This window comes from Chelonia mydas, chromosome 4 (assembly GCF_015237465.2).
Source record: "Chelonia mydas isolate rCheMyd1 chromosome 4, rCheMyd1.pri.v2, whole genome shotgun sequence".
NCBI classification, from domain to species: domain Eukaryota; kingdom Metazoa; phylum Chordata; order Testudines; family Cheloniidae; genus Chelonia; species Chelonia mydas.
In genome coordinates this window covers 1,655,974-1,678,941 of record NC_057852.1, presented here as the reverse complement: position 1 = coordinate 1,678,941, position 22,968 = coordinate 1,655,974, and the positions used below count along the sequence as shown (strand labels likewise).

Here is a 22,968-nt window from a genome sequence, read left to right as displayed (position 1 = left end):
GGCCCAATTTGCTGGGGTGGGTCTTTGCTCATGGTTTGGTTAATGAACACTAGTTGTGGTGTTTCCCCAATTCAATGCTGATGTCGTTTACCTCATGTTATTAAAGATTCTCTGCTACACCGAGACTCTGTGCTTGCGAGAGGGGAAGTATTGCCTCTTCGAGGCGCCCAGGGGGTGTGTAAGATTTTCCCAGGTCACTGGGTGGGGGCTCGAGCCAGTTTTGCATTTGCTTTGATGAGAGGGAACCCCTGTGTACTGAACCCTGCCCTTGCTGCTATCAACTTGGCCTGGCAGAAGGGTTACAATTAATAATCCCAGTGTAAGTCATTGGTCCCTGCGGGGAGAGCAGTGTGTGCAGATCTCTCTTTACAAGGAGAAAGAGGGCGAATAATATGAACTCACACTGCTTACAACTTACACAGGGTGAGAGGAGTTTATCTGGGGTTCAGGCTCCCAGGAAGGCGCTGCACTGGGTGCTGGGGCAAGACCCTGTAACTGAGCCGCCCCAGGGCTGAGTGAATCTCCGTGTCTGTATTCGGCAGAGGGTGTGGCCCTGTCTCTGGGTCTGTGCTGGAGGGGGCCTGCAGGGTCTGGCTCAGCAAGGCAGAGTCAAGGGGTGCCCAGGCTGGCAGAAGGGTTGGGCTCCGGGGCAGCTCAGGACATCAAGTGACAGTCCCAAGGGGGGCTCTACACGTGAACCCGCCACACTCCCCTTCCCCTCCCACCACCCCAGACTGTCCCAGCCCTGCCGTTCCTCTTTCCATGGGCCCAATGGAAGATGAATGGGGCCAGCCAATGGGAGCTGGAAGTTGCCAGACTCTTCCAGGTTGGGAAGCGAGGGGAGGGGAAGGGAAGGGACTGGGAACTAAAACTGCAGGGCAGAGAGACCAGTAAATCTTAGGGGGTCCTGATCCAGTCCCCCAGCTTCTAGCCCACCCCCGCTCCCAGGGGACCTCTCCCTGTGCCCCAGCTCACACCCACCCAGCTTCCAGGCCCCCCCCCCGTGCCTCTAGGTCCCAGCCCACCCAACTCCCAGGAGGCCCCTCTCTGTGCCCCCAGAGCCAGGGGGACTCCTCCCTATACCCAGACCTCCCAGCCCCAGCCATGTCCACACAGCTCCCAGGAGGCCCCTTCCCTCTGCCCCACAGGTCCAAGCCTCCCAGTTCTCAGCCTCCTGCTGCAATTCTCCCCAGTTTTCAGGGTCCCCTGCTGCATGCCACACTCTGACCCTACAGATCCCCATGCTCCCCAGCTCTCAGGGGCTCCCCCTTTTTCTTACTCAGCCCAAAGGGACATGCTAGTGCAGGGGGTTGGGGATATTTCGGGAGTCAACCTTCCACCACCACCACCCACCCTAGCTACCTCCATTGCGCTGGAGCATGTTAACCCCCCCTCCCCCAATAACCCCCTGCTCTGGGCTGGGGGAGGGGCACTTGAACATTGGTGATGCTCAGCATTGGGGTGGGAGAAATCTGCCATTCTGGAGCCTGCATGTCATTGCCCCCTCCCGGTATCCCCACACCAGTGTGAGTCTATCTAGCCACGTCTGGCTCCTTCCCCCCCTTTCTGGGGCCCCGGCCACCACAGCCCTCTGGTGCCCTCCTGTCACAGCGCCCCCCCTTGGGCTGCCGACCCTCTGGGCTCTGGCAGAGGAGCTGGATGTGGGGCTGAGTGGGAGAGGTTGGGAGGTGCAGGAGAGGGACGCCGGCCCCAGGGCCCGCTCACCCTGTCGGAGCGCGGCCGAACGCCTGCTCCATCGTCTTGGCTGTCCTGCTCAGCGACCAGATGAGGGGTCCCTGGGGCACTGGCTGGGGGAGTTAATGTGACCGCTGTGGGGTTTCCCATGGGGCCCGTCACCGTGGCATCCAGACGTGAGTCACTCCGGGGCAAGACCGGCCCTCCGGGGGGGTGACGTGGCCAGGGAGGTGCTGTGGTTAAGAGGCAAGAAGCTGGGTGGGCCTGGAGTGCGAGGTCAAGGAAGGGAGTTGGGGCAATGGGGGGGTAGAGGCAGGGTGGGCTTGGGGAGAAGGGGAGCCTTGGAAGGCATCTACGGACAGGGGTGCCAAAATACAGGTTTGCCCAGGGTGCTGTTTTCCCTAGGGATGGCCCTGCACGTGGCCAGCGCCAGGCGGGAGCTCCCCACATCCGAGAGGCTCAGGCGTGTAGCTAACCAGTGCAGTGCAGCTGGATCGAGGGCTGGGGATGCGTGTGCTGCTCCAGAGGGGTGCTGCTCGGCGGGGGCATGAAGCTTGGCCATGCACAGGAAGTTCCTGATGGCTTTGCCTATCTGAGGTTCCTGAGTGGCATTGTGGGACTCATGTGCCTAATCCTTGCCCCCCGCACCAGCTCTTACAGCTTATCAAAGGCCTGGGCTATTTCTTCATGGTGCTGCAAGGCCTGGTTGGTCGCCCTGGCAAGGTCACCGGTCTTCACGTGGGGTGGCCTGGACAGGTCGGTGGTGACAGGAGCTTCTGCTTTGTTTTCTGCAATGAAGAGGGGAACCTTTGCTCCCCAGGCGAGTGTGGACACTCAGGTGTTTGTGGTTCTGAGAGACCCACCTCACCCTCTGCTTCCCTGGCGCAGGAACCTTTCACTGGAGAGGAGACAGCAGCTCTGGACTATACTCTGGGGAGCTGCAGATGGAGAGCTCTGTGCCAGGTGCTTCGGGGAGATCCCCGCTGATGGGTGGGAGGCGGTTGGGGAGAGATTTTCTGGAACAGGCAGAGAAGATGCCACTGTGTAACACCCGCAACAGGAAAGGAAATAGGGGCGTGAAGGTGCTGTGAATCCACCAAGGTGGAAGGGTGGGAAATGAATGTGCTGTAAGGAAAGAAATGACTGAAATATGTTGCAGTTTTGATTTTATTAGGAATTGATGCTCTGGGGAATGTTACATATTGACGGAAATATTCCAGACTGACTTTTTTTAGTAGAGTTGGACACTTAAAAATTAAATAACACCAATTGATTAAAAAAATTAACAAATAACAGAGTGCAGAAAGAGCCAGATTCACTCTCCTGTGGGCTATTAGATTTTGTGGGGCTCCTGGAGGCTTGGAGTAGAAGAGCGGGCTCAGGGCCAGGGCAGGGGATGGGAGTGTGGGAGGGGAGGCAGCTCCAGCTGGTGGGGTGGGCTCCGGGGTGGGGCCAGGGACGGGACGGGGGTTGAGGTGCAGCAGGAGGTTTGGCGTGCGGTACCTGGGAGGGAGTTTGGGTGTTCTCATATTGGAGGATTTTACCTTGAGGTGTGTTCCAGAGAGGCAGGGAAGGGTCTTGTTCAGAAAGGCAATGGGTAAACCAGGAAGATTTGTAGCGTTGCTATTTAGGAAGATGATGCCCCACAGCTGGTGCAGGAGTGGAGGGGAAACACCCCCTGTCCTGCCAGCCGTTGCCATGTGTGTCATGCCAAAATACAGCACTGTCCGCCCTTAGAGAAGAGAATTTAACACCCGAAGCACAAACAACACTGCAAAATTAATGGACTTTTGCAATATTTGGTCTGAACCCAAGAGGTTAACGATGTCGCCACAAATGCCTTATCTCTATGCATCACGAAATGTCTCTGTAGCCTCCTCTGGGCTAGTTGCCTCCCATTAGAGTGATTGCTTGAAGCTGTGAAGGGAGCTAAAGGCTCGGGGCACAGATCACCCTGTGAGCCAAAGGACTTTGTTGCTTTTCCTCTTTCCCTAGCTGCTGTTAGGATAAACATGCCAGCTCTGCCCTGTGCTGGAGGTTTAACCCGCAAGGTGCTGCCCCCTTGCCCAGCGGAAGGAGGTCTGTTGTTCATGGGAGACGGCAGATCCGTGTCCAGCTCCCTTCTTTGCCAAGCCGATCCAGCTCATTCCTCCATTCAGTCCCGCGACACTGAACACAGTTAATGGCAGCTGCGGGCCCTGCAGATGCATGTGGACTTGAAATCTCCGGCACCCACCACACGAACAACGGCCCTGTCCCTTAGTCCCGCCGTGTGTCTGCGTATTATGGCACCCAGTGGCTATTGCCAGCCCCCGGCACCACATCATGAGTGCCAGGAGATGGACAAAGGTGACGGGCAGCAACTTGGGAGAGGCAGACCCCGCTCTGTGAGGATTTGCTCTCTGAAGTCCAGGAGATGGGGACAGGTGGGTGGGATGTAGCAAATGCTGCCAGCATAGCAAACGGGAGGATCTAGGTGCCAGTGTCTGCTACTGGTAGCAAATTGTGCCAGGGAGCAGTCTTGGGACGAGCCTCGTAGGAGCCCATCCCTAGTGCTGCTCAGCAGATCAGAGATTGAACTTCCTGGGTCAGAGGCCACCACTGCTGCCTTTATTGCCCTGGTTCTCAACCTATTTGCCATTGTGGGCCGTGTACAGTATGACCTGTATGGCCCGGGGATGTCACATGGGTCGCCGTCGTGTGTAGACTGGGTCACAAGCAGCCCCTGGGCTGCGGGTTGAGAACTTCTGCTTTAATGTGATCCAGGAACCGGGCTGAGCCGCTGCGGCTCCCCCGTGGGGTGTGAGCAGGGAGCGCCCTTCCCTAGCGCCCCTCTGTGCCCGGCCAGGGGGAGTTCTCCGGGCGGGGGCTGGAACCAGCCCCTCGGGCAGCCCCAGGCTCTGCCAACACCAGCTCCTGAGCTGCAGACTCCAGGTGAGGGGAGAGACGTTTGGGAAAGGGCTGGGGCTGGGCAGGAAAGTGACTCTGCACCAATGGCCCCTCCTCACCCCAGCTCTGCTCCCCGGCAGGGGTCTGCCAGTCCCAAAGCTGCTGCCCTCCCTGACACCCCCAGGTTCTTACCCAACCCCTCCTTCCTGGACAGGAGAGTGACTGCTGCGCCAGATTTTTAATCAGGGATGTGGGGAACCCAGGATATCTGCAGCGTGACAAGGTGAAGGAGAGACGATGTGGGAGGGATGGCCCGGAGTTGGGGAGCTGCGGGGTTATGGGAGAGCCAGGAAGTAACAAAGGAGGTGATGTCGTCATCATGAACAGATCGGATTATGAACAGGAGGCCACTAGACAAGAAACACATTTTACAGGCCACTATCCTCTGATCCCACTGAGGAGTACCAAAAGAAACTACACCATCTGCTCAAGAAACTCCCTAAAGATACACAGGAACAAATCCACACAGACACACCCCTAGAGCCCCGACCAGGGGTATTCTATCAGCTCCCCAAGATCCATAACCCTGGAAATCCTGGACGCCCCATCGTCTCAGGCATTGGCACCCTGACAGCAGGATTGTCTGGCTATGTAGACTCCCTCCTCAGGCCCTACGCTACCAGCACTCCCAGCTACCTTCGAGACACCACTGACTTCCTGAGGAAACTACAATCCATCGGTGATCTTCCTGAAAACACCATCCTGGCCACTATGGATGTAGAAGCCCTCTACACCAACATTCCACACAAAGATGGACGACAAGCCGTCAGGAACAGTATCCCCGATAATGTCACGGCAAGCCTGGTGGCTGAACTTTGTAACTTTGTCGTCACCCATAACTATTTCACATTTGGGGACGATTTGTACCTTCAAACCAGCGGCACTGCTATGGGTACCCACATGGCCCCACAGGATGCCAACATTTTTATGTCTGACTCAGAACAACGCTTCCTCAGCTCTCGTCCCCTAATGCCCCTACTCTACTTGCGCTTCATTGATGATGTCATCATATGGACCCACAGGAAGGAGGCCCTTGAAGAATTCCCCTGGGACTTCAACAATTTCCATCCCACCATTAACCTCAGCCTGGACCAGTCCACACAAGAGATCCACTTCCTGGACACTACCATGCAAGTAAGTGATGGACACATAAACACCACCCTTCACTAGAAACTTACTGACCGCTATGCTTACCTACATGCCTCCAGCTTTCATCCAGAACACAGCGCACGATCCATCATCTACAACCAAACCCTAAGATACCACCACATTTGCTCCAATCCCTCAGACAGGGACAGACACCTTCAGGATCTCTTTCAAGCATTCTTAAAACTACAATACCTACCTGGGGAAGTGAGGAAACAGATTGACAGAGCCAGACAGGTACCCAGAAATCACCTACTACAGGGCAGGCCCAACAAGGAAAATAACAGAACGCCACTAGCCATCACCTTCAGCCTCCACCTAAAACCTCTCCCAGTGCGTCATCATGGATCTACAACCTATCCTGGAAGACGATCCCTCACTCTCAAAAACCTTGGCCAGTCCTCGCTTACAGACAGCCCCACAACTTGAGGCAAATATTCATCAGCAACTACACACCACACCACAGAAACACTAATCCAAGGACCATCCCCTGCAACAAACCCCGTTGCCACCTCTGTCCCTATATTAACTCAAGTGACATCATCACAGGACCTAACCACATCAGCCACACCATCAGGGGCTCATTCACCTGCACATCCACTAATGTCATATATGCCATCTTGTGCCAGTAATGCCCCTCTGCCATGTACATTGGCCAAACCGGACAGTCTCTATGCAAAAGAATAAATGGAGACAAATCTGACATCAAGAATGGGAACTTTCACAAACCGGTGGGAGAGCAGTTCAAACTCCCTGAACACTCAGTGACAAACTTGAAAGTTGCCATACTTAAAAAACCCTTCAAAACCAGACTTCTGTGTGAAACTGCTGAGCTGGAATACATTGGCAAGTTTGATCGTATCGCACTCGGCCTGAATAAAGACTGGGAATGACTGGCTCACTACAAAAGATTTTCTCCCTCTTCTGGTATTCGCAACTTCTCATCAACAGTTAGTAACGGGCCACATCCCCCCGATTGTATTGACCTCTGCACAGTAATGCTTCACACCCATCTCTGTAAGCATATATTTATTCCCCTGCCAAACTCCAGCTTGCACTTCTGTATCCAAAGAAGTGGGCTGAAGCCCACAAAAGCTTATGCTCTAATAAATGTGTTAGTCCTTAAGGTGCCACAAGGATCCTCATTGTTTTTCCAGGAAGTAAAGTTATTATTTATATTATATAGCTAATATTATATCATTAATATATAGAATCATAGAATCATAGCACTGGAAGGGACTTCGAGAGGTCATCAAGTCCAGTCCCCTGCACTCATGGCAGGTCCAGAACCATCTATAACATCCCCGACAGGTGTTTGTCTAACCTGCTCTTAAAAATCTCCAATGATGGAGATTCCACAACCTCCCTAGGCAATTTATTCCAGTGCTTCACCACCCTGACAGTTAGGGAATTTTTCCTAATGTCCAACCTAAATCTCCCTTGCTGCAATTCAAGCCCATTACTTCTTGTCCTATCCTCAGAGGTTAAGGAGAATAATTTTTCTCCCGCCTCCTTGTAACAACCTTTTATGCACTTGAAAACTGTTCTCATGTCCCCTCTCAGTCTTCTCTTTTTCAGACTAAACAAACCCAATTCTTTCAATCTTCCCTCATAGCTCATGTTTTCTAGACCTTTAATCATTTTTGTCACTGTTCTCTGGACCATTTCCAATTTGTCCACATCTTTCCTGCAGTGTGGTGCCCAGAACTGGACACGATGCTCCAGCTGAGGCCTAATCCGCACAGAGTAGAGTGGAAGAATTACTTCTCGTGTCTTGCTTACGACACTCCTACTAAGACAGCCCAGAATGACGTTCCCTTTTTTTGCAACAGTGTCACGCTGCTGACTCATATTTAGCTTGTGGTCCACTATGACCCCTAGATCGCTTTCCGCAGCATTCCTTCCTAGGCATCACTTCCCATTCTGTGTGTGTGTGGCTGATTGTTCCTTCCTAAGAGGAGTCCTTTGCATTTGTCCTTATTGAATTTCATCCTGTTTACCGCTGACCATTTCTCCAGTTTGTCCAGATCATTTTAAATTTTCATCCTATCCTCGAAATCATATAAATGATTAATATCACGGAATAAATGCCAACAGCCAGTGTTCCATATTGGGGATATGTGCAAATGTAAACCAGATTGATTGTGTAATGTTACACTCCATATTCTTTATGGAAATATGCTTATGATATGGATATGGCATAACTGCGATGTACTTTATGCAGAATGGCTCATGGAAGATATCATTGAAAAAGTTACGATTTGTTGAATGTGATTCTCCAGTTTGTGTGACTGTATCATTTCTGTATCTGAAGTTAGAAATATTGACCACATATCTGTATTTCCAATGGGTTACTTTGGGTGTTACCCACAACTAGACCTGCAGGTACAACAGTGACAAACCAGACAGGCTGATGGCCCATTAGCAAAGACAATGGACTGTGAAAGGCTTAGTCTTCCTGCGGATGCTCCAGACAGCTTGAGAGTAAGGGCTGCCACAGCCCTGCAGAGACCTGGGTCCGAGTCACCTGCTACTGGACCGTCCCCCCACTTTTGAATGCCAGTGTTTTTCCACTGGAAGACAAATGTTCCCACCATACACAAGGCAGGGGAGTGACATCCTCGTGGTTTTCCTCTGCCTCCCCACCCAAAGAGACACTGAAAAGCACCTGGAAGGAAGAACTGAACTGGGGGGAGAAGGGTTGAGCCCAGGCTGGAAGGGCATCTAGCTTGTGAGCAATAATACCTGAAATCTCAGGCTGCAGACAGATGCCGCTGGCTTTCAAGACTTTCTATAATCTGCCTGTGACAATATTTAGGGTGAGAAATTATTATTTGTAGCCAGTTTTGTCTCCTGTCTAATTATCATTTTTATTCCATTTTAGGTTGATCAGGTATTTTGAGATACCAGGGAATTAGATTCAATGTCTTTTCTCTGTCATGACTCTGAAGTGAACATTTTGATATTTTTTCTGATCAGTGCCTGTATACAAAAAGGAAGTAGAAAGCTAATCAGAAAAGAAATGTATTGCAGTTAATGCATCTGGATTCTAAATGTCTGCGGATTAACCCCCCAACCCTGTGGAGTAGGTACAAGAAATGGGGTCATGGATTTCACATTCTTAGTCCAGGGCTTTGTAGAGGAGACATGTATCATAAAGGAGAACTACAGACCCATGGCGGTGGCAGTGTGTAACTCTACGGGGAACAATCAGGACCTCGGTCATCTAGATAACCCGTCCAGATCTAGATATGCATGGTACCTGTAGGGAATAAACAGCAGAGCCCTCCTAGACTCTGTAATTTCAAAGAAACATGTCAAGAGACTTTCCTGAAGGTCCCGTCTCACCCCAGGAAGGCCCATTTTCGCATTCTTCTCCTCTGCAGATGAATGATTCTGAGAAACTCAGACCCATGTTATTCCTCCTCGTGCAAAGCAAGAAAGTCACTAGTAAACCATCATCCCCACTAAGCCTAGGTCAGGACATTGCATTTCAAACCTAGTGGAGACCATTATTGCTCCTGAATGTATCCATTTTATTAAATAATTTATTGTCAAGTCTAAATGAAAAGTCACAGAGAATAAGATAATAAGGTTGTAGCTGCATGGCAGCAGAAATCTCTTTTCTTCTCCATCGGTGCTCATACCATGTTCCTCCCCACAGTATCTGATCACCTTTCAGCAGTGTGATAAGCAACCTTCTGTCACATGTTTTTTGTTCTTTCATCCTTTCTGGGGGAGAAGTGTGCGCAGTGGAAGAGTTCTGCTAGGTTTGTTGCGATCAGTGAACGTGTTGATATGTATTTATACTAGAGAAAGCAAAGTCCAAGCACTTGGAGTAAATGATGGTCAGGTTGGTGACGATCCTTAGTTCCTGGGGGAGTTCATTGCACCACCTGAGCCCGGCCACAAAGACAGTTCTCTCTCCCGCACAAATAAACATTACAGTTATTGTGGCCTGTTTCATTGTGCTTGAGTTGCAATGCAAGTTGCTGTCTGTGGTCTTCATCACAGAGCTTTAGGAAGTTTTTGTATAACCTCGGCTGAGGCCATGGAGCACCCAGAAGACAAGGACCAAGATCTTGAACATAATTTGACATTCGGTGGGCAGGCCATGCAGGGAGTGGAGGACAGGCGTGATATGCTCACAGGAGCTTGTGTTGCAGAGGAGATGCACTGCAGCGTTCTGTACGAGCTGAAGGTCCCCTGGCATTGATGGTTTCATGGCCAGGCAGATCACATTGCTGCAGCCCTGCTGAGGGGTGATAAAGCTGTAAGTAACTGAGGCCAGATGTTTGTCTGCCAGGAAGGAACAGCATCTCCTAGCCAAGGGGAGATGATAGAGACCGTTACTTGTGGATGCTGCTATGTCAGAGCTTAGTGTTAGCAAGTGCTCCTTGACTATGGCCTGAAATGACAAATTGTGTTGATGGAGGAGCTGATCAGAGGACAGTCAGAGCTTCTTGAAAAATCATAACCAAATCCCATCACAATGTGGGAATCTTCTCTCAGCCTCTTGCCCTACACGACTCTGTTCCAGGAATGTGATTTATTCTCTACTTTATAACCATTGCATATCCTCATTAAACAGCCACTCCAGCCTGGCCTGTGCTCTGAGGTTCATGGTAAATGGCAAAGATGATATTCACTTGGCGAATCCCTAGTCAGGGCACTTTTAGGATTTCTTGCCTGTGTGCAGAAAGAAGAGCAAATATGTCAGGCGACCAGATTGACTTAACAGGAAGGCCAAAGCACTATTGGAGTTGCAACTAGCAAGGGATGTGAAGGGTAACAAGAAGGGCTTCTACAGGTATGTTAGCAAGAAGAAGAAGGTCAGGGAAAGTGTGGGACCCTTACTGAATGGGGAGGCAACCTAGTGAGAAATGATGTGGAAAAAGCTGAAGCACTCAATGCTTTTTTTGCCTCGGTCTTCACAGACAAGGTCAGCTCCCAGACTGCTGCACTGGGCAGCACAGTATGGGGAGGAGGTGAGCAGCCCACAGTGGTGAAAGAACAGGTTAAGGACTATTTAGAAAAGCTGGACGTGCACAAGTCCATGGGGCCAGATGCAATGCATCCAAGAGTGCTAAAGGAGTTGGTTGATGTGATTGCAGAGCCATTGGCCATTATCTTTGAAAACTCGTGGTGATCGGGGGAGGTCCTGGACGATTGGAAAAAGGCAAATATAGTGCCCATCTTTTTAAAGGGAAGAAGGAGAAGGAACTACAGACTGGTCAGCCTCACCTCAGTCCCTGGAAAAATCATGGAGCAGGTCCTCAAGGACTCCATTTTGAAGCACTTGGAGGAGAGGAAGCTGATCAGGAACAGTCAACATGGATTCACCAAGAGCAAATCATGCCTGACCAACCTGATTGCTTTCTAGGATGAGATAACTGGCTCTGTGGATATGGGGAAAGTGGTGAACGTGATATACCTTGACTTTCGCAAAGCTTTTGATACGGTCTCCCGCTGTATTCTTGCCAACAATATAAGAAGTATGGGTAGGATGAATGGACTATAAGGTGGACAGAAAGCTGGCTAGATTATCGGGCTCAATGGGTAGTGATCAATGGCTCGATGTCTAGTTGGCAGCCGGTATCAAGTGGAGTGCCCCAGGGGTTGGTCCTGGGCCTGGTTTTGTTCAACATTTTCATTAATGATCTGTCTGGATGTTGGGTTGCATTGCACCCTCAGCAAGTTTGTGGATGACACTGAACTGGGGGGAGAGGTAGATATGCTGGAGGGTAGGGATAGGGTCCACAGTGACCTAGGCACATTGGAGGATTGGGCTGAAAGAAATCTGATGAGCTTCAACAAGGAAAAGTGCAGAGTCCTGCACTTAGGAGAGAAGAATCCCATGCACTGCTACAGGCTGGGGACCGACTGGCTAAGCAGCAGTTCTGCAGAAAAGGACCTGGGATCACGGTGGACGAGAAGCTGGAGATGAGTCAGCAGTGTGCCCTTGTTGCCAAGAAGGCCAACAGCATATTGGGCTGAATTAGTAGGAGCATTGCCAGCAGATGGAGGGAAATTATTATTCTCCTCTATTCAGCACTGGTGAGGCCACATCTGAAGTATTGTGCCCAGTTTTTGGGGACCCCACTACAGAAAGGATGTGGGTAAATTGGAGAGAGTCCAGCGGATGCCAACGAAAATGACTAGGGGGCTGGGGCACATGACTTATGAGGAGAGGCTGAGGGAACTGGGGTTATTTAGTCTGCAGAAGAGAAGAGTGAGGGGGGATTTGAGAGCAGCCTTCAACTACCTGAAGGAGGGATCCAAAGAGGATGGAGCTCGGCTCTTCTCAATGGTGGCAGAAGATAGAACAAGGAGCAATGGTCTCAAGTTGCAGTGGGGGAGATCTAGGTTCACTAGGAGGGTGGTGAAGCACTGGAATGGGTTACCTAGGGAGGTGGTGGAATCTCCCTCCTTAGAGGTTTTTAAGGTGCGGCTTGACAAAGCCCTGTCTGGGATGATTTAGTTGGTGTTGGTCCTGCTTTGAGCAGGGGGTCGGACTAGATGACCTCCTGAGGTCTCTTCCAACCCTGATATTCTATGATTCTATGATTCTGATGTTTAATCAGGTCTGAGCTATAATGGAATTTTTTACCACAGTTCAGGGAGGCATTTATAGGGTTTCTCTCCTGTGTGGATTCTCTGATGTGCAATAAGGTCTGAGCTCTTCCTGAAGCTTTTCCAAATATCACAGCATTTGAGGGGCTTCTCTCCAGTGTCACCCTCCAATGCCTATTAAAGCTGTCACTGTAGCTTTCCCCACACTCAGGGCATTTATAAGGTTTCTCTCCCGTGTGTTTTCTCTTATGTGTGAGAAGGTTTGAACTGTCCTGGAAGCTTTCTCCACAGGGTTGTTCTCCCGTGTGGATTCTCTGATGTACAACAAGCTGTGAGGGCCGAGCAAAGCTCTTCCCATACTGGGGGCATTTGTAGGGCTTCAATCCTATGTGGATTCTCTGATGGTTAATGAGGGCAGTGCTGCGAGAGAAGCGTTTCCCACAGGCAGGACATCCACAGGGTCTCCCTCCGGTGTGCTGTCTCTGATGTGAAATAAGCTGGGAGCTCCGACCGAAGCTTTCCCTGCACTCGGCACATCGATAGCGTTTTCCTCCCATGTGGATTGTCTGCTGTGCGGAGTAATATGGGCTGAAGTCCCAGCAAAGCTTTTCCCACAGTCACCAAGCATACTGGATCTGTCTCCAGTGGGGATTCTTTGGTTTTTCCAACCCCTCTGCTCCGGTGAGTGGATTCACCCTGTCTCTGCCCTGGCTGTTTCCCTGTTGCCCTGTGCTGTGGGCTGAGTCTTCCAAGTTCTTCCCATCCCTGGTCTCCAGCAAACGTTCCCTTTGGCTCTTCCCAAACTGTCCTGTGTGGTTCCACTTCCTCAGGACTCCCAGTGACAGAGTGATTTCATATAGCTGCCTTCACTTCCCCTCTAGGTCACGGGTTTGCTTTCTGCTTTGTGGTTTGTTTGTTTGTTTGTTTACCAGTGTAACCCCCAAGGAGATGACCTGGGGCTCTGCCTGCTGGCAGCTGCGGGAGGGGCACTGTCCCTGGCAGGGAGGGGGAGCCAAGGCAGACTCAGAGAGGCCCTTCCCAGGGAGCTCAGGAAAGGGGAGAAGCCATTTTTGGAGTCAGTCTGGAGCCAGGCAGGGCAAGGGCAGGCCTGGCTGTGTGGGGAGCTGGGGAGTCCCAGGCCTGCATGCAGGGTTCCCCCAAGAACTGGCCTCTAGGGACCTGACAGCAAGATCCCTCCGCTGGGCTTTTCCCTCTCCACTGATGACTCCCAGTTTGTAGAGTTTTGCTGGGAAACTTCCCCAGCCAGGCTGAGTTCGCCCCCAGCTCCCTAGGGGAGACCAGTCACCACATGGCCAGCTCTGCTCTGGCTGCTAGTCCAGGGCTGGCCTGCTGGGAGTGTGCCTGGACGCTGGGCTAGGAGACGACAGTTTGGAGTTTAGTCCAGTTCTGTAATCTGCACCTTGAGCCCTGCACCCCTGGGTGGTGAGGGGAGATCCCGGGACAAAGCCGCCTGATTCGGGCCTGAAGAGGCTCCCTGCCAGCAGAGATCAGCCCCTCTGCCGTGACCGAGGGGTCCAGAGTCATCTCTGAACCTGAGGATCATTCATGGAGTTTGTGAGTGCACCATCTTTTAGTTCGTCAGTCCGGGAATTTGTTTTGGGGACCCCCTACTCCCTGAACTGTGTCCTCAGGCCAGGGAGTACGGGTTTGGGGATTTTATCACCGGCTGCATAGTAAACCTGTGGAGGGACTGACCACCTCCTCCCACTTGTGAGTCCTTTGGGCTGCACTGAGCCCAGTCAGCCACCCTGCTAAACCACTGCAGGGAAGATATCGTGGTCATAGGTCATCAAGGGCCCCAACAAAGCACACGTAGCAACGGGACACTGATCTTACATTTGCTCCATCAGGTCACGTGACTGGGGAAAGTCACAGGCATTGTCAGCATGGGCACGAAGAATAGGGTTTTACCCGGTTATGTTATATTTGTCTCCGGTTTATGTCATTACTGTGTTGAGTATATTCTGTGTGTTTGTGTGATTTCTTGGGAGTCTCCGACTTTCTGGCAGGTCAGTGGGGGTTACCCTGGGGTTGGCATTTTCCTCCCAAGCCGCCCTGGGGACCCTGCCGGGAAGGAGTGAGGGTGGTGGAGGCACCGCCAAATACATTCACAGGGAAACACAAAGAAGAGACACCCTGCTGGGTGGGGGGCGGGACCCAGAAGAACCCAGACCTGTCCATCAAAACCTGTTCGCAGACTGGCGTTAAAGAAGGTAACCGGGGGGAGAGGGGGGCGTGACACGAATACAAGAAACACTAGATGGAGACAGACAGAGGAGCACAAGGAAGCAATGGGACAACACTGGTCAGCACGATCAGCTGTGATGACAGGACACCAGCACCCTCACCATGGTCAGGTTTTTTGCAGACACCTTGGAGGGATTTGAAGGAGGCTAATAAGGACTCTGGAGTTCCACTCCATACGGCTAAAGTACGATACTTGACACCCTGCAAGGCACTGCATTTAGCCGCATGGAGTGGAAATCCATCAACCTCATGAAGAGACTTGCCCAAGTGCAGCCTCGTTATCCCTAGCCTGATTCTTGCTTCATATTTACACCCCCCTCTGGAAATTTCCACTCCGTGCCTCCGACGAAGGGGGGATTCGCCCACGAAAGCTCATGCTCCAGGACGTCTGTCAGTCTACGAGGTGCCACAGGACTCTTGGCCGCTTTTAAGTGGTTACTAACATTTCAACTTTGCACCTTTCCCCCAATTCAAAGCTGTTAAGGACAGAAGGCCCCATTCTGATCATCTCACCTGGCCTTTGAGAAAGGCTAGATTAGGAAAGTGAGACACGAGGGGACATTTTAAGAAATGATTGGTTGTGAACCCTATATCTAGCCAATTTTCCCCCAGAAAATTCAGCTGCCCTGTGAGTGCTGTTGGGCCGGAGCTGGAGTCTCTGTGTGAGGATCACACTGCGGGAGAGGCAGGTCAGTCCTGCTCTTTGTGCATTTTCCAGCACAGGCTGGGGACAGAACCAGGACTAAGGACCCCGGAGACAGGAGCTGGGGCACAGGTCTGCCAGGAGGTCGTTGCTGCCCTCTGCTGGCTCCAGGACGCGTCACACCCCCCTCCCCGCATTCCAGATCCCTCTGCCCACAGAACTGTCCTTTATCCTATGGTTACCATAGGGGCCACGGGCATGAACCAGGGTCCCGCTGCGCTCGGCGCTGTACAATCAAAGAACAGACTATCCCTGGTTTCTTCGTCAGGCGCTATTAAACTGTCTTAGTTGCATTACAGTTTGACCAGCATTGGCTGTGATAATGAAGGCAAAAGCCGTGTTATAACGGGGGCTGGGAGGCAGGAATTATGGGGAGAGCTGGTCAGAACCTGGAATTTCTATTTTAGGGGGAATTTTAACATATTGAAATTTGCTTTTGATCCAATTCAGAATGAAAACAAATATTTTTGAAACTGCCAATTAGAGAGAATTAAAAAAAATAATAATTTTAGAAAATATAACAATTTTGAAATTTCATTTAGTTATTTTAGAAGATTATTTTTACATGGTTTCTTGTATTTCATGGCTACTACGGACATATCAGAATAGACTATGTAAAACATTCTCTTTTATAAAATCATTAAGGGCAGCTGCTACTTAGGTACCAGTAGAAACATTTTAACTTTCTAGATCAGCGGGTCTCAAACTGTGGGTTGGGACCCCAAAGTGGGCTGCGAACCCATTTTAGTGGGGTCACCAGGCTGGCTTAGACGTGCCTGAGGGCTTCGGTGATGGGGCTCAGGTTACAGGCCCCCCCTGCCTGGGGCTGAAGCCCCGGGGCTTCGACCCCCGGACCCAGAGCAGTGGGGCTCAGGCAGGCTTGGACTTCGGCCCCCCCTCCTGGGGACATGTCGTAGTTTTTGTTGTCAGAAAGGGGTCATGGTGCAGTGAAGTTGGAGAACTCCTGTTCTAGATCAAACATCCCCTGTCAGCCGCTCCCTCACCCAGAGCCCCTGGGCTGCCTGACACAGGCACAGTCGTCCTCACAGACACAACAGAGTGAAACTGCACCGGATCACAGCAGCTGCAAGAGCCCTGCATCAAGAAGGGAACTCATCACACAGAGAGGAGACAGCCCCAGCTCCTGGGAGACCACAGGGGGGTATGGATGAGCCTGGAGTGGGCTCCGGGGTGGGGGATATGGACAGGGAGCTCCCCAACCAACACCAAGCCCCCCATCCCCACACCAACTAGTGCAAATCACTGTCCATGCAGCTCAGACGCTATTCATCTCTTAAAGGAAGATTTGAGGGGGATTTTTGACCTTTCAACTCTGGAGAAATAGGGGTAGTAAGGGTACAAGGCCCTGCCCAGAGTGAGCTGTTTGATGCCAGCTCACGCCCTGCGATGGGCCAGGAATCAGCTGCCTTTTGGGTGAAGGTGCCTGGTTCAGAGGCATCTTTAAGCCCAGCCACCCATGAGCAGAGGGGAAGGCTATACAGTTCGCACTGGCTGCTCCTGTGCTGTCTGCCACCAGGAGAGATGAACCCTGGGCACCAAGCACCCAAATTCCCCAGGGAGAAGCCACCAGCACGTCCCCGTCACACTGCGGTACGATCCAGTCTCACCCCGGAGGTGAGAGTTAAACCCAGCAAGCCCTGCAGGCTGCATGGGACAGGAGAGGGGCTTGGCCCAGTCTGTGGAGGCTGGTCAGGGAGGGGTCTCCAGGCCATCTGTGTCTCTCACCTGCCGCCCTCACCAGCCTGCGGTGGGTCCAGGCAGCCCCGCGACGGGGGAAGGAACAAGGCAGCTCCCCTGCTGTGCTCCTGAGCGCACGGACAACGAGCGCCAGGGGCAGCTGCAGCATCACTGACCGGGACAGACCCAGGAACGTCACAGAGCGACTGGACCGGGAGGGAGGATGGACCCGCTGCCCTGGCGTGTCTGCAAGGCTCTTACTGGGCGCCCGTGGGAGTTTTAGTTAAAAGTTGCTTTTGCTGATAAGCAGAAATTATAAGGTTTTTCTGTTGCTAGAGAAATTGCTTTAGCCCATGAGGGTTATGATTGGTGAGATGTCTCGTCATGCTTTGCGTAAAACAACTGGCGAAGAAGGTATTGTAAGAAGAACTCTCATTTTAACTCTAAACCGAGGGTGAGAAAACGAGCTCATTGGAACGTAACTCGGGGATTCGGCTCAAGACCCGAACGGCTCGGATTTTTAACCCTTGCATGACCAGACTGTGGAGAAGCCAGAGCCCCAGATGACACAACGCTGACTGGCCATTAGGAGAGGTCTGTCTGCTTTATTGGGAGTGGGGAGCATTAGATGCTCGGTGAGTGTATTCTGCTGATCAGCTGTTGATTGCTAATAAATACATGTACATGTTTAAGAATATTCACAGTGTGATAAAGGCTCTTTCACTGGAAAAAAGTCCTGTTAACCCGTAGAGGGTCACTGCACCCCGAGGGGGAGGAGAGAGCTGTAAATTGTGAGGGCAAAAGAGGTGGTCTTAAGTGGGGTTCCCCAGGGATCTGTTCTGGGTCCAGTGTTTAACATCATTATAAATGTCCTGGATGTCGGTACAGAGAGCAGACTGATCAATGCTGCAGATGACACAAAGCTGCAGGGTCGGGGGAAGGAGGTTGCCAGCACGTTGGAGGATAGAGCTAAAATTCAGAGGGACTTGGATAAATTGGAGAACTGGGCAACAGACGACAAAATGAAATTCAACAAAGACCAATGTGAGGTGTGCCACGTAGGGAAGGAAAACCAGATGCACAAAAACAGAATGAGGCAAACTGGCTCGGCAGCAGCGCTGCTGAGAAGGATCTGGGAGTGGTGGTGGGTGGGTGTTTGTTAGTGGAAAGGCTTGAATCATAAAAGATGAAGAGTTCAGGTGTACTAAGTGTTTCTTTCAAACTCTGATACTTGTGGTAAATAAACCACAAAAGGCTGAAAAAGTTTTGAATCTGTTTATCTCTCTCAATGCATTTATGCCTACAATAACTGTATTTGACAAAACTCACACACAAACTTAAACCTGTTGCCTGAAAGTATTTTTAATGCTAATAGTTGCATCTATTTGACATTTTTCTAAACACTTTCTCAAAGTTTCAGATAAATTACATCTTTCTTGGAGACAAGTATCAGGGGGGAGCCGTGTTAGTCTGTATCCACAAAACCAACGAGGAGTCTGGTGGCACCTTAAAGACTAACCGATTTATTTGGGCCTGAGCTTTCATGGGCCCACCAGACTCCTCGTTATCTTTCTTGGAGGTTATTTTTAGGCTATACCATGGCTTGATTTTATTTTTCATTTAATGCACTAAGAATATAAACAATATAGGCCCTGGGTATATTTCACAGCACTGCAGGTGTTTGTTGAACAGGGGCACTTGTGGTGTGAAAAATGCTTCTCTTGAGTCTGGACCGTGACTATACCTTGACCAAGAAATTTGGACCTTGACAAAAAATAATTAACTACCCCGGCATTAAGGGCTGCTCTGAAGAAGACGGTGATCAAGTGTTCTCCAGGTGCACTGATAGTAGGAGACGGGGGGATTTAGGTTAGACATCAGGAAAACTCTCTAGCTCTAAGGACAGTTCACTGTGGAACAGGTTGTCACAGACTCACAGGCCAGTGCTCTCTTGGCTCCTGGGGGGAACCGGCCTTTCAGAGTATTGACCCTACACAAGGTCACACTCTTTGCTCAGGGTTTAAGCTGTAGGCTTCTCCTCCACCTCCCAGTACCGCCCGTCTGAGCCTCCAGCATGCCTGCCTCTCTCGAGCCTGCAGCGACTCTCAGCCAGCGCAGCACAGAAGGGTTTATTGTACGTCTGGAGCAGATTACAAGACGTTCTCAGGGGCGTCCATCTGGGTCTGTCCCCATCCAGGTGGGCTCAGGCAGCTCTTTGTTCCCAGACCAGAAGTGACTCCTCCTTTCTGCGGCCCACCCCATATCACCTCCAAGGCCCCACTTCCATCTGTCTTCTTTCCCAGGCAAACAGGTCTCCAGGTGACTCTCTCTTCAGCTCTTTGTTCTCTCCGCTGCCCATAACTGGCTGGCTCCAAGTTGGGATGGGCCTTCAGGTCATCAGTCGCTAAGTTACAAAGTGCCCAGGCCATGGTCTGGGGTCCAGGCTGCTAGACTGGGTCACACCTGGTCCTCTACAACAACAGACACCCCCCCTCCCACCTGGGTTAGACATGCAGCACACGGGGGAAACTGAGGCACACAGTATACATACGCAACGTTAGGAAAATACCCCACTTTGTCACACAGGTTGCCTAGAGAGGATGTGGAATCCCCGTCGTTGGAGGTTTTTAAGGACAGGTTGCACGAACACCTCTCAGGGATGGTCTAGGTTAACTTGGTGCTGCCTGAGATCAGGGCTGGACTTGATGATCTCTTGAGGGCCCTTCTAGCCCAGCATTTCTATGGCTCTATGAATGGTGAAAAGGACATTAGAGGCACTTACAAACTAAACGCAGACACTTATTCCTGTCCAACAGACGTCCTCAGCTGATGATGGCAACAGCGCGACCAGCTGCGAGTAGACCCGGCCATTTACCGTGTTATAATCATGAAATTCGGCAGAAAAAAAAGCCGTCCCCACCACAGATGCACAAGCAGTTACTGCTGACAGACCTAGCGCCCCGTCCAGGGTGTGCAGACAGCACCGCGCAGCCAGAGCACGGCGTGCACACACTGAATGGGGCAAATACTGAACTCTGACTAACAGAGTTTTTAATCCATTAAAATGTTGGAAATTATTTTGTGCAAATAAAACATTATTACAGAAAACTATGACATCTGAAAAGCAAAATGTGGTTCAGTGAGCAGAGAGACGAGGCCGGAAATCCCACATGGGCCACTCCAAGTGCCAGAGAAAAGCTAGGGAGGGGTTGACTGGTTCTTGTAGGGAGACAGAGCAGAGCTCATCCGTCTTCCTCTCGGGGGTCCCCTCAGGCCGTGGCACGGACTCCACCAGGCTCTGTTAAGCTGCAGAAGTTAAACACAGGCAACGTCTGTCAAAGGGAACCTGCCATCATGTTTTGCAATGACAGTGCACGCTGCGGTCGGGGCGGTCGCCCTAGTGGCTGCAGGGTTGAGTGGACAAAATCTCTAACCCCGCTGACAAAGCTTGTAGCTCCAGGGTCAGAGACCCAGGTTCCTGGAGCCCCAAGTGCTGGGCTCTGTCCCTGCTGCTTCCTCCCTGCAGTTCACTGGAGACTGTTCTCTGAAGCAGCTGGCGTTATCCTTGCAAAAGCTGAGCTCAGCCCATGCTGTGTCAGCAGCCACAGAGAAATCCCTCTCACTAGAGTCTTTCACACCTAAAGTCATCGCAGAGAAAACAAGGGGGATTTGGCTGCAAACCTGTTCTGCACCCCCAGTGTGAATAAAAGGGAAATAAGAGATCCTGAACTCCCCTGTTCTGCTCCTTGGGGCTGGTTTGCTAGAAGGGACGGGCCAGGGAGACTCAGGGTCCAATGATTTGGACTAGGTCTCTCTCTCCAGAGGCCTCAGTGAGAGCAGTGAACCCCTAGGCTAGAGCCCCCCTCACTTACCCTTGGCAGATAGGTCAGAGCCACTAGATCCTTGGTCGTTTGCTGTGCAGAGGAGGAGGAGAAGAGAGAGTATATTAGCGTCTCTCACAAGGCAGGGTTTCAGCGTAGTTAGTAGATACGGGGACTCCTATCCAAAGGGAACAGTCATCACCTCACTCTTCCCGAGCAGTGAGCTGGTTGGTGCACAGACCAGCCTACAGGGCAGCTGCCCAGGATTTCCATTATTCACATGTGAAAAACGTCACAATCGTAGGGGGTCAGCACTGCTCTGTGCTCTTCATGCCTCGTCAGAACGGGAGCCCGGACTACTCAACATTCAATGGCGGGCAAAGCAGGAGATGCTGGGCTAAGGATACTCCTGCCAAACAACCTCAACTCCACCTCCTTTGGTCTGTGCCCAGAGGGGTCCCTCACGCAGACCACAGACGTCACCCTCCCCCCGCCAATGAACAGCAATTCCCGCCTTAATCAATGGCGCTGCACCGAACAGTGTGGACGCTATGAAGAGGAATGCGGATTTGGGGTGGTGTTGGGCACACAGACAAGGGCAAGTTTGGTTTGGCATGGTGCTGGTCTATTCCTTGTTCCTATTCCCAGACCCACTGGGGCAGAGTTCGAGTTGTGTAGGAAGCATCATTCTACCTCTGCATGTCCTGGTTTGCCAACCTTTGACTTCTGGGAATTAAACATGCTCTAGCAGAGAGGCGTGGCCTCCCTCAGAGCCTGAGACCTCGGCTGCCACGCAGGAAGTGGAAGGGCAGGACGGGAACTGGACATATAAGAGGCGAGCCCTGCAGCTCAGTTGAGCAGGAGTTGCCGAGAAAGTCACACGCTTCCAGCCCGCTGCTGGAGCCCTTGGAAGACTCCTGGTATCTTGGGTGCGTCCCTGGGACAGCAGAACTGCCAGACGCCCCACACTGAGGAGCTGCTGGGATTGCCACTGGCAGTGTGCACCGCGGGGAGACGGAGGACAACCCGGGGTTCAGCTCCACCCAGGGGGAGGGGAGGAAGTAGCCTAGGGGTGGCTGACTACTGTCCAGCTACGTTGCTGGCTGGCACTAGGTCGGTGTGTTGCGGCTGGATCCCCGCTGAGCCAGCGGCAGACCGCTCTGCCGTTGTTAGAGCCCTGGGCTGGGACACGGTGCAGTCGGGCTCATGTTCCCCTGCCACCCTAACCCCGGAGTTGGCAGCCTCCCCACCTTAAGCCAGGAGGCCTGAGCAAGTCGATAGCCCCTGCCTGAGCCGTAGGCTGTTCCCTGCTCTACCCTGCCGGAGGGTTGGCGCCTTAGACGGCCAACTGCCCCCTTGCTTCGACTGTTGTTCCAGGAGCGTCAGCAAAGGGACGTGGCCTCCCGCAGAGACGGACACCGAGGGAGAGCCACACCCGCCTACTCGCTTACACACCCATTCTGACAGGACACAGGGAGCCCAGCGCAGGGCTGAGCACCTGCAACCTTAACTCCCCATTAACAAAGTTCTTGCACGTGAATTTCCGTTGTTCTGGAGTAACGAGGAGGGAGGGACGCACGCACGACTGAGGGCCAGCTGCAGGAGGAAGGGTGATGCTTTGAGGAGGTTTTCCTGGCACTTCTCAAACCCCCTCCGTTACCTGCTGGGGGACCCCTGAGAGCACAGAGAGAGCTGGACGACTCCACCCTAGCAGGGCCCGGCAGATCTGTGCACTTTGTACTGGCTCTTCATACCAGACATTAGAGGGCCTCCAAGACAGTCAGTAATTTATGTAAATATTTCCCATAATTTTAGTCTTTGTCCTATTCCTAAAACTAATTACAGGAGACAACTGAGGAGGGGATTTGAACTTGTCGTCATCGAGGCGACAGAGTGGTGCTGATCTGAAGTCAGTGGAAAGACTCCCATTGGCTTCAAAGGCTTTGGATCAGGCCCAGATTTCACAAGCACCAAACCGACTTTCAGGTAAGTCAGAAGAAGTGTAACATTAAAAGCAGGTCAGACACCTTCAGGGTCACACTCAGCCACACACAGCACAGCTCTAGGGGGATAATAATTCAGCCCCAAACCACCGTATACATTCCTATCGCCTTG

General features: G+C 51.8%; 2 protein-coding genes and 1 long non-coding RNA gene across 9 annotated transcripts in view; all 3 read right to left on the bottom strand.

Annotated features, from left to right (window-relative positions):
• Nucleotides 1-22,968, bottom strand: part of LOC102929674 (class I histocompatibility antigen, F10 alpha chain) — a 127,464-nt gene that overhangs the window by 64,990 nt on the left and 39,506 nt on the right. The window lies entirely within an intron of this gene.
• LOC122465620 lies at nucleotides 2,845-11,083 on the bottom strand. Its single transcript, XR_006290597.1, has 2 exons — nucleotides 11,035-11,083; nucleotides 2,845-3,893 (listed from the first exon to the last, which is right to left on the bottom strand). It is a non-coding gene; the product is annotated as an uncharacterized LOC122465620 (long non-coding RNA).
• LOC102930774 (class I histocompatibility antigen, F10 alpha chain) overlaps nucleotides 18,375-22,968 on the bottom strand; it is a 1,343,638-nt gene continuing 1,339,044 nt past the window's right edge. For both annotated transcript variants that reach the window (XM_043545706.1, XM_043545708.1), the window contains 2 exons: nucleotides 20,905-20,946; nucleotides 18,375-20,338 (listed from right to left, as the gene is read on the bottom strand). In XM_043545706.1, coding sequence (XP_043401641.1) covers nucleotides 20,334-20,338; nucleotides 20,905-20,946 — 47 coding nt within the window. In that variant the 3' untranslated portion in view covers nucleotides 18,375-20,333. The remainder of the gene's footprint in view (nucleotides 20,339-20,904; nucleotides 20,947-22,968) is intronic.